This window comes from Callospermophilus lateralis, chromosome 8 (assembly GCF_048772815.1).
Source record: "Callospermophilus lateralis isolate mCalLat2 chromosome 8, mCalLat2.hap1, whole genome shotgun sequence".
NCBI lineage: Eukaryota > Metazoa > Chordata > Mammalia > Rodentia > Sciuridae > Callospermophilus > Callospermophilus lateralis.
The window spans coordinates 66,512,940-66,526,800 of NC_135312.1; the positions used below are offsets into that span (position 1 = coordinate 66,512,940).

At 35.8% G+C, this 13,861-nt stretch overlaps 1 protein-coding gene across 2 annotated transcripts in view; it reads left to right on the top strand.

Moving 5' to 3' along the window:
• The window catches only part of Arhgap24 (Rho GTPase activating protein 24), a 462,423-nt gene that overhangs the window by 399,275 nt on the left and 49,287 nt on the right, over nucleotides 1–13,861 (top strand). For both annotated transcript variants that reach the window (XM_076864253.2, XM_076864254.2), the window contains one exon: nucleotides 11,380–11,587. In XM_076864253.2, the coding sequence (XP_076720368.1) occupies nucleotides 11,380–11,587 (208 nt within the window). The remainder of the gene's footprint in view (nucleotides 1–11,379; nucleotides 11,588–13,861) is intronic.

A 13,861-nucleotide genomic window follows, 5' to 3' on the forward strand; every position in this document is an offset into this window, starting at 1 on the left:
AGAATCTTAATGTGAAGCTTAGTGAACCAATAATTTAATCAAGAGCTGAGTTGAATGATGTTCTCCCTTTTTTCTTTGATCTACCACCTTTTAGTTAATCTTCCTTACCTAGGAGCCAACAAGAAGACAAGGAAGCAAAATAAGAAAAGTCAAATACACAAAATAGAGTGGAAACTTTTATTAATGAGACCCTGATACCTTCTGAGCATTTCTCTTTAAGTAGTTAAGATCTGGCTATGACCATGTCATATGTTAGCAGCAAGGAATTCAGGAATTTCATTTCTCTGACATCCACACAGAAAATTAAATGAGATACAAAGTTTCTATCTTATATTTTATCGATTTTTAGGAATTTCATGGATACTATCAGACTGTGTCATTGATAGAGAATTTGACAATGACAGAGATTGAAAAGACTCAAGGACTAATTGCTTGAAGGACATTTCCCTTTTCATCTCTTTCCCATATATCTTAGTAGTAGCGTGAGAAGTTTGGGAATTCTGAATTAACTTTGAAGGACAAAGTAAGGCATTTTTTACCTTTTTCACCTTCCCTTCTTCAGTGTACAGCAGATCTGCAGGAATCCCTGTTCCCTTCTCCTCTTCCCATTTTCCTTAAATACCAGTGCCGGCATCCCCATGGGCTGGCACAGGGCAACAGGCACAGGAAAGAGCTGTCATCTATCATCTCCCGGGGGACTATTTTTAAAGTTTTTCCTTTCTCGGTAGTCTTAGTAGTTTGGGGAATGTTCGGCATTCGAGTCAGGGATTAAGAGGTGCTTCCTTTACCAATCTGTACTCTGCTTTCTGTCAGAACCAGAAAAAAAGAGGCAATGCAGGGAGCATTCAGCCTCTGTCTGGTGCCTTGGCTGCAGCTGTGACTGCAGTTCTGCAGTGGGGCTTGGGGAGGAAGGTGCCCATCTGCTGCTCTCCCCGTATGGCTGCCATGCGGTTTCTGTGCTGCACTCATAGGTCATGGTGGCAGAGCATGAAACGCAGGCAGTTTACATTTCATCTTCATTGAAGGTTTGATGCTAAAAAGAATGAACTTCCCTCTTGTTCCTGGGTTCCCATACCATGTCATCCTTAAGAAGAGTGTGTCTTTTGTGTTATATTAAAACCTCTGGGTGCTCAAGTGTTCAGAGAAGTCGACCTGGGTTTCTGCACTGCTCTTGCATCTGCTTAAGTCCTTTCGAGCAAAGCAGGAAAGAGAGTGTGTGAAGCTAAGAAAAGTGCCCAGAGGGGAAAAATTTTGATGTAGCTGTTAGCTGTTTTTCCTGATATGTATGTATGTGTGTACATTATACATATATATATATATATATATATATATATATATATATATATATGATTTTTTTTCAGTCAAGGATAAGCTCACAGAAGAGGCGATTCCACATTTCTACTAGCTTTAGAAATGCCCTCAGAATGGTGGGTGGAGTTGGGTAAAGTTTCCAGAGCCCTCCCTGGTCACAGCAGAGCTGTCATGCTGTGCAAGCTGAAATTCACTTCTCAGAGTGCCTTTCTCCCCGAGACCTTTGCTGTCCTTTATTGCCCTTTTCATCTCTCTTTCTTTGTTCTGATACTAATTAAGGTCACTAAAAATGCTTTCCCAGTGGTTTTCAAACCCTAGTAGCCAAGAAACATCTATTAGGCAGGAAACTGGGGATTGTGGTACTTTGAATTTATGTTCTGGGGAGACAAAAATTGTGATGTGTTTTTTACCCCATTGGACATGAAACTCTAAATTTTTATTACCTTTTTAAGACTGATATCAGGAGAAAACTCTATGCTCTGGTTACCTGGGAACATATATAACACTGTGAGTCTTGGACACTTAGGTTCAACCATAATAGGCTAGAATGCTTGATTGTTATGATCCTGGAAATACTAGAGTAAATTTCTAAACTGACTTTATCTTATTGTTTTCCCATGAGTTGCCCCTTTCTTGGAGATAAGTCATCAATTACCCGGGGGCTTTTCATTCACTATGGTCGCCAAATGCTCATGCATCACTCCTTTATCCTACCTTACATTCTGTGAGCCCCATTTCTATTTCCTTTGCCTTAGTTCTCTCTGCCTTGATTGTTTCATGCATGCAACTTTAACCTGAGCCGTGACTATTCAAGATAGCATTCATCCTCACGTCTAATCTACCACCAGTATTCTTGGCAAATTATTTCAATGCACAGTCCATTTTATAAAGCATTGCTCAATTTGTAGTCCTAAAACATGTTGTCAAGCAACAATCCACAGCTCAAAGTTTTTATGAACCCCAAATGCCCAAAGGAATAAATTCTATTTTGCCTAACAATCAATACCTGCTAACCAAATTCCAACTATTACCTGGAGTATGAATCCACTATTTCCCCAGACTGACCTACTTTTTTTCCCTACACACGTCTTGCACCACCTCTTTATCTGTTGGCTGTCCCCTCTGCTTTCTCCTCCTTTGTGCATCCAAATTTTACACTTTGTTCAACATTTGCTTTCACTTCTTCCTCAAGACATTTCTGTTTATCAATAATGTTCCTTAGCAATTATGTGTCATATAGGCTGCCTTTTTGCCATTGTATCCTTTTAGTCATCTCACATGGCTATACATACACTTACACACATGCACGTGTGCACACACACACATTTGTTTCTTTCCTCCCAAAGTGAAGTATAACAATAGATCTAGTCCATCAGGATTCAAGATTGAAAGCAAACACCTGATGTACAGTATTACTATCTATCTTTTCCTGCTAAGCCATAGGTACTAATGAATTAAAATAGAAGCTTCATAGTGGTGGTCAATAAGGCCAACATTCTCTTTAATATTTATTGTAGGTTGTTTGTGCTATAATTGTATTTATGGAAATTGATTTGTCCAACAAAATGCTACTGTCTAAATTCATATAATTTTAAACCATGTTGTTAACGATTAGCTCATTTGTATATCAAAGTTTTGTTGAACTTCTACCAAATGATGCTGGGGCTGAGAAGATAAACAAAAAAGGTTGCCACAAATCTATGAATTTATAGACTTGTGAGGGTAAAGAAACATAAGCAAGTAATTACTTAGCTTGGGAAAAACACTACACCAAATTTTGTATGACATGCTAGGTGTCCATGAACAAAAGACTGACCATAGGCTTATCTGGAAAGGTAGTAATTCACCTGAAGAACATGAAATTGGATTTTCTCCTATATGATCATGAAAGCATGCCCAGCATGCCTATGAGAACATGTCTGAATTGAACCAAGACATCAGAGTGGAACAAAGAAGACGTTAGAATCATATGTACCTAGATTCATAACCCAGATCTGCTTCTTTGGAGATGTGTGGCAGGTCACCTAGCAGCCTTGAATCTATTTTTCTGGTTGTAGAAGAGAGGCCCTTGGCTTGGTAGGTTAAATGATGTCTCTAATTGCTCCACTAGCCTCAAACCTAGGTCACTATGTTCATCTTATAACACTTTTCTTCATTTTTCCAGGTCTTTCCTTTTTTCCTTTTTTCCCCCATTCTGCTTATGAAAAGAGTCAAAGTTCTACCAACCATTTCCCTGGTTATTATGACTCTTTCCTCCTTGGATTAAATCTTTTCTACTTACAGAAGTTTTTTTGGCCACATAGAAAACTGTTAACAGACTAAAGTGAGGTTTTACTGGTTTTATTTTTATTTTCTGTTCTAAAAAGGATGTCTTATTTTGATTTGTGCATTTTCCAAGGGAGAATGTTCTTTGAAAATTCTTATAGTCCTGGTGAAACCAATATTTATCCTGCTGGCAGAGCTGTGGTCAGTAGAAGGAAAAGCAAAGTGAATTCCCGCTATGGCCAACGTGTGATCTGTAGACAAGAAGGGACAGAAAAATTCATAATTATCAATAGCAGGGAATTTGAGCAATAACCAAGAAGTTTTTAATTTCTGACTTTTCCTCAGTAAACCCAGGACTCTTTTAGTTTTTGATTTTTACAGAAATTAACATCGGAACCAAAGAACTATTAAAGAGTTTCATTTTATAATAGAATTATTCACTTATTTTCTAAAGTTGGGGAAATGAAAGCGTTTTGTTTTTGTGCATTCATTGTTCCACAAATATCTGCAGAGCACTTGTGCCTCGCCCATCTTTATATTAATTTCAGGGATATGAACCAGAGGCCTTCCCTATGGTAAATAGAGTATAGGATGATTATCCATAACATGAGAACACAAAATCTAATTCTACATCATGTAGACTTTGTTTCATGCACAAAATTACTGAAAAGATTGCATAACATTATTCTCAGGCTATGACTATAAAATGTAAATGGAATATTGGGTGAATTTGGTGCTTAGACTTGGGTACCATTGCCAAGATATCACATTATGTATATATGCAAATCCTCTAAAATCTTCCAAAATCTGAAATCTAAAACACTTCTGGTTCCAAACGTTTCAGATAAGGGATCCTCCACCTGTACAAGCCCTGGAGTCCTTTAGACCTGAAGCAACCCCAGTTCAGGCCTGTGTCTGTGGTACTTTGGGAAATTTACTGAAACTTCTCTGAAGTTCATAGGATAGACTTAGAGTATATAGCTGTTTTTCAATATTATTTATAATAATCCCGATAAGTATATAAATAATAATTATTTTGTTAAAATAATTGTAGAAGAGTAATCCTCATTTTTTTTTATACCAGGGATTAAATTCATGGGCACTTAAATATTGAGCCACATCCCCAGCCCTATTTTGTATTTCCACCTCACGTTTGCTGAGGCTGGCTTTGAATTTGCAATCCTCCTACCTCAGCCTCCCAAGCTACTAGAATTACAGGCATGTGCCAATATGCCCGGCAAGTAATCCTCTTTTGAAGATTGAAGGACTAGTCCAGTACAGATGGGCATCTAAATAAATAATTACAAAACAATGTGTTAAGAAATCAAAGAATAAATATGTAAAGCTGAGCTGGGGATGGAGGGAATGTCAGTAAGGACTTGACACAGGAGATGTTGTAAATTGGAGCTAGCAGAATGAGGTTTCCTAGTCTGATTCATGAAGGCAGGAGCTACCTACACCAACAGGACATGATCTTCTCTATTTAGAAAACAACAAATAGTTCAGTATAGTTTGAGAACCTGTTGTTTGTGAGGATACAGCAAAAATGAGAGTGGATATGGCACAGTACTTGGCATAGAACAGGTGCTAACTAAACATTTCTTGATTTAATTGGCCAAAATCAGATTATGGCAACTTTATTTCATGAAAAAGAGTTTGGTTGCAAAGAGGCCAGTGTGGCAGCATTTTTCTGGGTTGAGATATCTGTTCTTCAAAAACTCATATAAAAAATATCATCTAATCACTTAGGCAGCAGCCAGGAGTTCGTAGGTAACTGTTACAATTTAGATTTGGAGTCCCCAAAACTCACATGTGAGGCAATGCAAGAAGGTTTAGAAGGGATATGATTGGGTTATTGCCTTAACCTAATCAGTGAATTGATCCCTGATGGGAGGCAGGTGAGGTGTGGCTGGAGGAAGTGGTCCACTGGGGGCGTGGACCACTTGGGTATATATTTTGTATCTAGAGAGTGGAGAGAGTCTCAGTCTCTCTCTCTCTCTCTCTCTCTCTCTCTCTCTCTCTCTCTCTCTCTGATTTCTGATCACCCTGTGAGCTGTTTCCCTCTGCCACACTCTTCTGCCATGATGTTCTGTCTCACCTCGGACCCTGAAGAATGAAACTGAGAACTCTGAAACCATAAGTTCTCAAATAAAGTTTTCCTCCCCTAAAATTGTTCTGATCAGATCTTTTAGTCAAAGTGATGAAAAAGCTGACTAACACAGTAAGGTTATGTAAATGGCATGAAAGGAAGAAGAATCTAGGTTGACTCTCAAATGGCAATGCAATGATGTGTGTGGACAGTGGGTACCAATAGACAACATTAAGACTTCAGGAATTAGAAAATATTTTAAAGAAAAAATGACTTAGCTTGTTTTAAAACAAGCACTGATGTTTTAAAACATTTGATGGGAATGTTTTGATTATGTCCTTTTTGAAATGTTTAATGTACATTTAGAAATCTAATGTTATAAATTATGACAATAGCCCAAATTAACATACAAATCTGGGAACAATTTATATGCTGTGAGATTCAATGAGTTCAGGAGAGAAATTGTATAAGGTGAAGTGAAAATAAGGCTGGGGAGAGAATTTAGGTAATCCTTAAACTAGGAGAAGGTGTTAGGTCTCATCATTAAGCAAAAGACTAGGATCTTCTAAGAAGCAAAAACTATGTAAATAGGAAGTGTCAGGAATAAGAGTGAGACTGAGAGTTTTAGGGGAAGTGAGGCATAAAGTAATAAAAAACACAAACATGGCTGTCAGTGATATGGCCATTAGGAAGTTGTTGGTGATGGTCAGAAAATGCCACTTAGTGGAATGACAGAATCAGTCAAATAATAATAGATTACAAATAGATAGAAAATGGTGACATGGAGCCAGAGTTATGCTTAACTAGGAATCAAGGAGCAAAGAGTATTGTTATGTACCTACAGGGCATGGAGAGTCCAAGAACACATGGCTTTGTATTTGTTTATTTATTTTTAGAAAGGATGGAATTTGGATATATTAACCTGACCACACTCTCTAACCTGACAGGCTGCCCCAAGCTATTGGGTGCATGAATCATATGTTAAGGAGAAGTCTCACAGATCCTGAAGGTGTTAGGAATTTGTCTCACACACTCCAGATGAAAGAGCTTCCCACATGTATAATAAATTCACCTGTGTGATTTACTTTTTCAGTCCAGCAAAAAGTCACTTCTTGGCTGATGTTTTATGGCACCGTGTGCTTTCAGGGGAAGTATGCATGACATACCTTTATCACCCAGAAATTCCAGGGACAGTACTGTCAGGGAGTGTGAAACCTCACCAGGAAAATAGATGGGCATAATTTGATTGTTTGCATAACCAACACCACAGGGAATAATTTTGTTAATAATCTACTAATCAATGTGTCCTTTCCCCATGCTGCTAGTTAGGGATAGCATAGGACCTTTGGGCTTTTATGTTCATTTTAAAATTTGAAATTTCACTGCTCCTTCAAAGAAAATTTTAAATAAAGTGTTTTTTAAATCATTTTTCTCCATTAATAACTTTCCTTACAAAGGATATTCTTATGGAGGAGGTTGACCCATACCTACCACTGCCAGCCAGACACTCTGGGCACATTCTATTTGCAAGGCCTCAGAATTGGGAGTACACACCTCTTAAAAGTCTTTACTAATTTTTTGCAAGACCAATCCTACAGAAGAAAGCTATAATTTTCCATGGGAATTTCTAAACATATGTGCAAAATCTCTACATATTTTACCTTTCTTATATACTATTGCTAAACAGGCATCAGCTTTACATAAGTAAATTGTTTCCTTGGGCAGCATGCTTACAGAAGTGCCACAGATTTTTCCTTCTCCATCTTTTTCTTCTGATCTTTCCCACAATTCACATTTTCTCAGCATAGTGAGGGAAGGGGCTGAGATCAGAAAGTTAGAAAGTGGCAGGTTTCTTCCTCCATCACTGTCTTCAGCCATTATGCACTTTACATAACTATAGTGTGATTCTGAAATCCCACCACCATGAGCAAATCTTGGCCCCTCCAGTTACTAGCTGTGTGTTTGCTAGTTCAAGCTCCTTGGCTATGAAATTATAGTAAGGGTGCAATGAACTCATGGGATGCTGTGAACTTTACCTGAGAGAAATGCAGGTGAACTACTGGTGGCATTCCTGGCATAACTAAGTAGAGCTTAACTATTCTCATTTTAAAAGAATAAGAAAGGTAACTATTTTACTCATTTTAAGGATTTACTAATATTATAAATTACTAGAAAGTGACAGTTATAATTGAAAAAAAATGACTTCAAAATATACTAGAGAGCTATAATAATCAATAAGCATGGTATTGGAATAAAACAGACACCAAAGATCAATAGAGAGCCTAGGAGTCATTCCTCACATCTACAGCCAACTGATTTTCGATGATAAGAACTTGCATTGGAGAAAGGACAATCTTTTAAATAAAGAGGACTGGGAAAATTGGATATCTGTATGCAAAAGGATGAAACTAGACCCTATCTTTTATCAGCTACAAAAATGATATTAAATTAGTTTGAAGACTTAAATGTGAGGCCCAAAATTATCAAACTTCAAGAAAAAAAAAAACATGGGGAAAACATTTTAGGGCAGTGGAATAGGCAAGAATTTTTTTGGATAAGACCTCAAAGCACAAGATCCACAATGCAAAATAGATAAATGGGATTACATCAAGCTAAAATGTTCCTGCACAGCAAAGGGAGTTAGAGTGAAGAGACAGCCTATAGAACAGAAGAAAATACTTGCAAATTTGCAATTTGACTATATATTTGAAAAGATATTAATATCTAGAATATATAAGGAACCCAGATAATTCAATAGAAAAAAAATCTGATTAAAAATTTGGCAATAGGACACAAATAGACATTTCTAAGGAGAAGACATACAAATTACCAATATGTATGTGATAAAATCCTCTACATCACTAGTCATCTGGAAAATGCAAATCAAAACCACAATGAGACACTACACTTCAATAAGAATGGCTATCATCAAAAAGACAAAAGATAACAAGAGGACATGGAGAAAAGGGAAACCCTTGTACACTGGCAGTGGGAATGTAAATTAGTACAGCCATTATGGAAAACAATAAGTAGGTGCCTCAAAAAATAAAAAATCAAATTACCACCATTCCCTCTGCTGGTATATATATATACTCAGAGGAAATGAAATCAGTATGCTGAGGAGACATCTGTACTTCCATGTTTATTCCAGCATTGTAAACAATAGCCAAGAAATGGAAATAAACTAAGCATCCATGGACCAATGAATGGATAAAGAAAATGTAGTAAATATATACCACAGAATACTTCTTAGCAATAAAAAGAATGAAATCCTTTCCTTGACAACATGGATGAAAGTTGAGACTGTTATGTTAAGTGAAATAAGCAGGACACAGATAAACAAGTACCCTGTGATCTCACAAGTGGAATCTAAAAGAGTTGATCTCATGGAAGTTGAGAATAGAATGGTTTATACCAGAGGGATGAAGAGAGGTTAATCAATAGCTGCAATGTTACAGTTAGCTAGGAGCAAGAAGTTCTGGTGTGCTGTTGCACAGTAGGATGACTATAGTAACAGTAATGTACAGTACATTTCGAAAATCTAAAATAAAGGATTTTCAATGTTTTCACTATAAGTAAGAGATAAAAGTTTAAGGAAATAGATACATTTCATCTTATTTAATCCTTAACACAAAGTGTACTTGCTTTGAGTCCTCACAAGGTACCCCACAAATATGTATAGTTTTAACGTATCAATTAAAGGTTGAATCAAAATATATGTATCCAAGTGATGATTCCAAACCCTGGAGAGAAAACATGCCCTAATTCCTGGTCCTCCTAAAGTTCTTGTTGATACCTCTTTATCTCATACTTGCCTTGCTTTTTGTAGTAGTTGTTATTGCCACCCAGAATCTCTTACCTTTCTTTTGATAACTACATCTTGATTTCTCTTCAAGTTGTACTTTTCCCACTCTTAGCTCATTAAGAACAAAAAACAGGGCTGGGCGCAGTGCCACATTCCTGTAATCCCAGTGGCTCTAGAGACTGAGGTAAAAAGACACAAGTTCAAAGCCAGCCTCAGCCTCTCAAAATAAAAAATAACATGGGCTGAGGATGTGGCTCAGTGGTTTAGCACCCCTGGGTTCAATCCTCAGTACTAAGGAAAGAAGGTAGGAAAAAAATATAAGAGATATTGGCAATTCTGGCTTTCTTTTCCCTGAGTAAAATAAGCTTCCTAAAAGTACCATGAGACTTTTTGGCAGCACCATTCCTTAACGTCACCTCACTGTAGGAGAAGTGGGAGAAGTTATTTATTTTTCTACCTTCTCAAGTAGAGATGCCAAAAGAAAATAGGAGTGTGAGGCTGTTGAGTTACTGAATAATGTTTGATATGCCATTATCAAGGAACTGCTTATTCTAAAGTTTACAGGTTAAGCTCAGTAAAGCTTTTACCTTGCCTAATCTTTGCTTTCCTTAGAAAATGCCCTTTACAAATTCTGTTTTGTATGTGCTTGAATAATTAGGTCACTCAACTTACTTCCTAAAAGAAATATATATGACTTCCTCTAGTACTAGATTGATACGAGGTATAGAATCATTTTGTTTGTTGTTATTGTATTTATCTAGGCTAAGAATATTCCCTTTGGTGGCAAGTCTTTATTGCTTAGACTATGATGGTTTGGCTTTCCTGAACCATATATAAATTATTTTATAGGTGGGGAGGCAAAGTATCTCTAGTTTCTATAAATCCTTAACCTAATGACTGTTAAATAATTTCCCAAACATTTTGGAGGATTCCAAATTTCAACACATAGCATTTATTTTTCTCCGCTTTTTATGAAACTTATTAGATCATTAAAACTATTTAATGATATTCATTTCATCGGGAAAAGTTGAAGTAACACATTTGCCCCCATCTCACCTTTTCTCACAAGTTGAACATCTTTGCAAAGTTACTGCCTAATATTAATATATTTTAGAAGCATTGTCTCTATCAATGGGATACCAAGGGTAGAATACTCAGGTTGTTCAGTCCCAGGGTCGTACACCAAGGAATGCCTTGTTTGTAGATATTTTAAAGTTAGCAATAAAACTAAAAATCTGCCTGCTCTTTATTACAGACAAGGTAAATGATAACATACCCTCTGCCAGAGCAAACCACCATGACTTCACCTCACCACTTCATAACTTAATTATCACCTTCCAAATAAATTAATAGCTTAATGTTGTAAGGAGCAAACATTGTCTGGAATATTTTATATGGCAGAGCATTCCGTTTTTCTTTTCCTAGTGTTATCACTTTAATTACAGTCATGGCATTACAACTTGATTAAAAACAAAAAGAGAAAAGAGAAATGAACAGTGTTTGAACTACAAATTCAAATTGAGCATACAGACAAAACTGTAACCAAAGTCAAATTTGACTATTCAAAAAATTTCTCCATTTAGCTTTTAAATCCCTTCCTCAAAGAAAAAGAAACCCTCAAATTCAAATTACATATATTATAGTTTTTACTTCAACGTGAATATCCTGAACTTGGTATTTCTTTGTTGGTTTTGAGCTACAGATGGAGTACAGCAGAAAGAAGCAGCATTAGGAAAAGCATTTCCATTTGAAGAATTAAACATGAATTTGGTTGTATAATGTGAAATACAAATGTCCAGTGCTCACTAGCATGCTACTCTTTATTTTTTCTGGATATTGAATTCTAAAAGAAAATAAAATATGAGGAGATAAATTACTCAAATTCACTGTGATTCCTTATTTTTTCCAGGTATTTTTGGACAGAAACTAGAGGACACTGTCCGCTATGAGAAGAGATATGGGAACCGTCTGGCTCCAATGCTGGTGGAGCAGTGCGTGGACTTTATCCGACAAAGGGGGCTGAAAGAAGAGGGTCTCTTTCGCCTGCCAGGCCAAGCTAATCTTGTCAAGGAGCTCCAGGATGCCTTCGATTGTGGAGAGAAGCCATCTTTTGACAGGTACGTGTCAAGGTTGTACGAACCGTCCTTCATTGAGAAATTAGGCTTACCTGAAAGGATGCACTAAGCTGTAGCATAACTTTAATTGGTGTGGTAAGAATTTAAAAGATGAATTATTCGATCAAACAGTTTGGATTGCTTATTATTAAGTTACAAAGTAAAAAAATGTGCCACTTTAGATGTCTTTCTCTTCCATACTTTTTTTCTACCCTCTGAAAACATTATTATTTGTTCTTTTCCTTTGGTCCTAAAACTAAATGAAACATTTCCACTTGAAAAAGTGAGCTTGTGAAACAGGACTCCTCTCTTGTTTGCTGTTTTCATTTATTTCTTTCAGGTAAGGGATGTTAAAAGAACTGATAAGTAGAGATTAGGTTGTTGGCAATGTAACTAAAAATAATTATTTTTAATAAAGATATAAACAGATGTTTTAAAATAAATGTGTTAATCTAGTATAGATTAAGAAGAAAATTAGGAGAAGTATAGCATGGTGAAACTCCAAAAATAATGGAAATTCCAAAAAAGAAAATAAAAAGCATCCCTAACTCCAAAAGTTAACAGTCAATCACTTTAAATACTTTATGATTTACCTCCTTCTCTTTCCTTTTAAAATTTTAGTAGGAAAAAAAGATTTTTAACTAACATTATTAAACATTATATAGCAGAAGTTTTTCATATTAAAAGTTTTAAATGCCCTTTAATTCTAATATATTTTTACTTAACATTTTATCAGTAGCAACTTATATAAGCATCTTTTTCTAAAATCAAATATTTTACTCTACAGGTATATTATTTATAACCACTTCAATATTAATGGACATTTATTTGTGACTTTTTTCATTATTATAAATATTATTGTAGGAGATATACATTCACATAAGTATTTTCAATTTTTATGTTGTTTACTTAGGATTCTCAGTTTAGCATTTTGTGGATAGGAATAATCTTTATACTCAAAAGTTAGAAATTGCCTACTGTCACAATCCATTCAGGCTGCTCTAATAAAATGCTACAAGCAGAGTGACTTATAAATACCAGAAATTCATTTCTTACAGTTCTGGAGACTAGAATGTTCAGACATACCAGCAAATGATATGTCTGCTGAGGGCCTCCTGTCTGCCCCACAAATGACACCTTCTCTCTAAATCTTCAGATTGTGGAAGGGATAAGGTAGCTCTGTGGAGTCTCTTGGATAATGGCACTAGTACCATTCATGAAGGCTCTACCATCAAGATTAAATCACCTAGAAATTCCCAGTTCCTAATATCATCAGGATGATGATAAGGTTCCAACACATGCATTTATATGGAAGAAATGTTCAGACCACAGCATCACACTAAATATTATTTATCTTAAAAAGTGTAGAATTGGGGATAGGAATGGTAGCAGAACACAACAGTCACTAATATGCCATTTTGTAAAAATGTGAGTGTGTAACCGATGTGATTCTGCAATTTGTATTTGGGGTAAAAATGGGAGTTCATAACCCAATCGAGTCAAATGTATGAAAGATGATATATCATGAGCTCTGTAATGTATTGAACAATCAATAAAAAATTAGATGAAAAAAAATTAAAAAATAAAATGAATTCATTTGGGAAAAAAAAGTGTAGAATTAGGATGTGAATAGACACAGCTCAACAGTATAGATAAGCAAGAAGGTATTTGAAAACATGAGATGAAGGAAGCATCACTGAAAGTGTAGAATCTCCCTAATAAGCCAAGAAATGTTCATTAAACATTTAATACCCTTTTACTGGTTTCATTAACAAAGTTCTAAATAATGACAATACTTGGTGCTGACAAGATACATATACCTGAGGTAGACACCTGGATGGTGAGAATCCAAATTTGTTTTATTTTTCTAAAATAATTTGATAATTTAAAGACCTTTTAAGCAGGAAATTCCACTCCTAGAAAAAAGTAAGATATGTGAAAGAAAACTTGAGTGCAAAATTGTTTATGACAATTTTGATATTAGCAAAAAATTGACCACCCATTTATTGTCTCCCAAAGTGAGTACGGTTAATTCATTAATGGTGCATTTATATAATAAAATATTACATACTTAAAGTTTTAGAAAAAAATGCAAATTAAATGATGTGTTAGGTTTTCATTACTATGACAAAATTCTGGAGGAAACCAACCTAAAAAGAGGAAAAGTTTATTTTGGTTCATAGTTTTGCAGGTTTCAATCCATCATCAGTTGGCCTATTATTTTATGGCTCATGGTAAAGCAGCACATTATGGTGAGGGGAGTGGTGACAGAGAAAA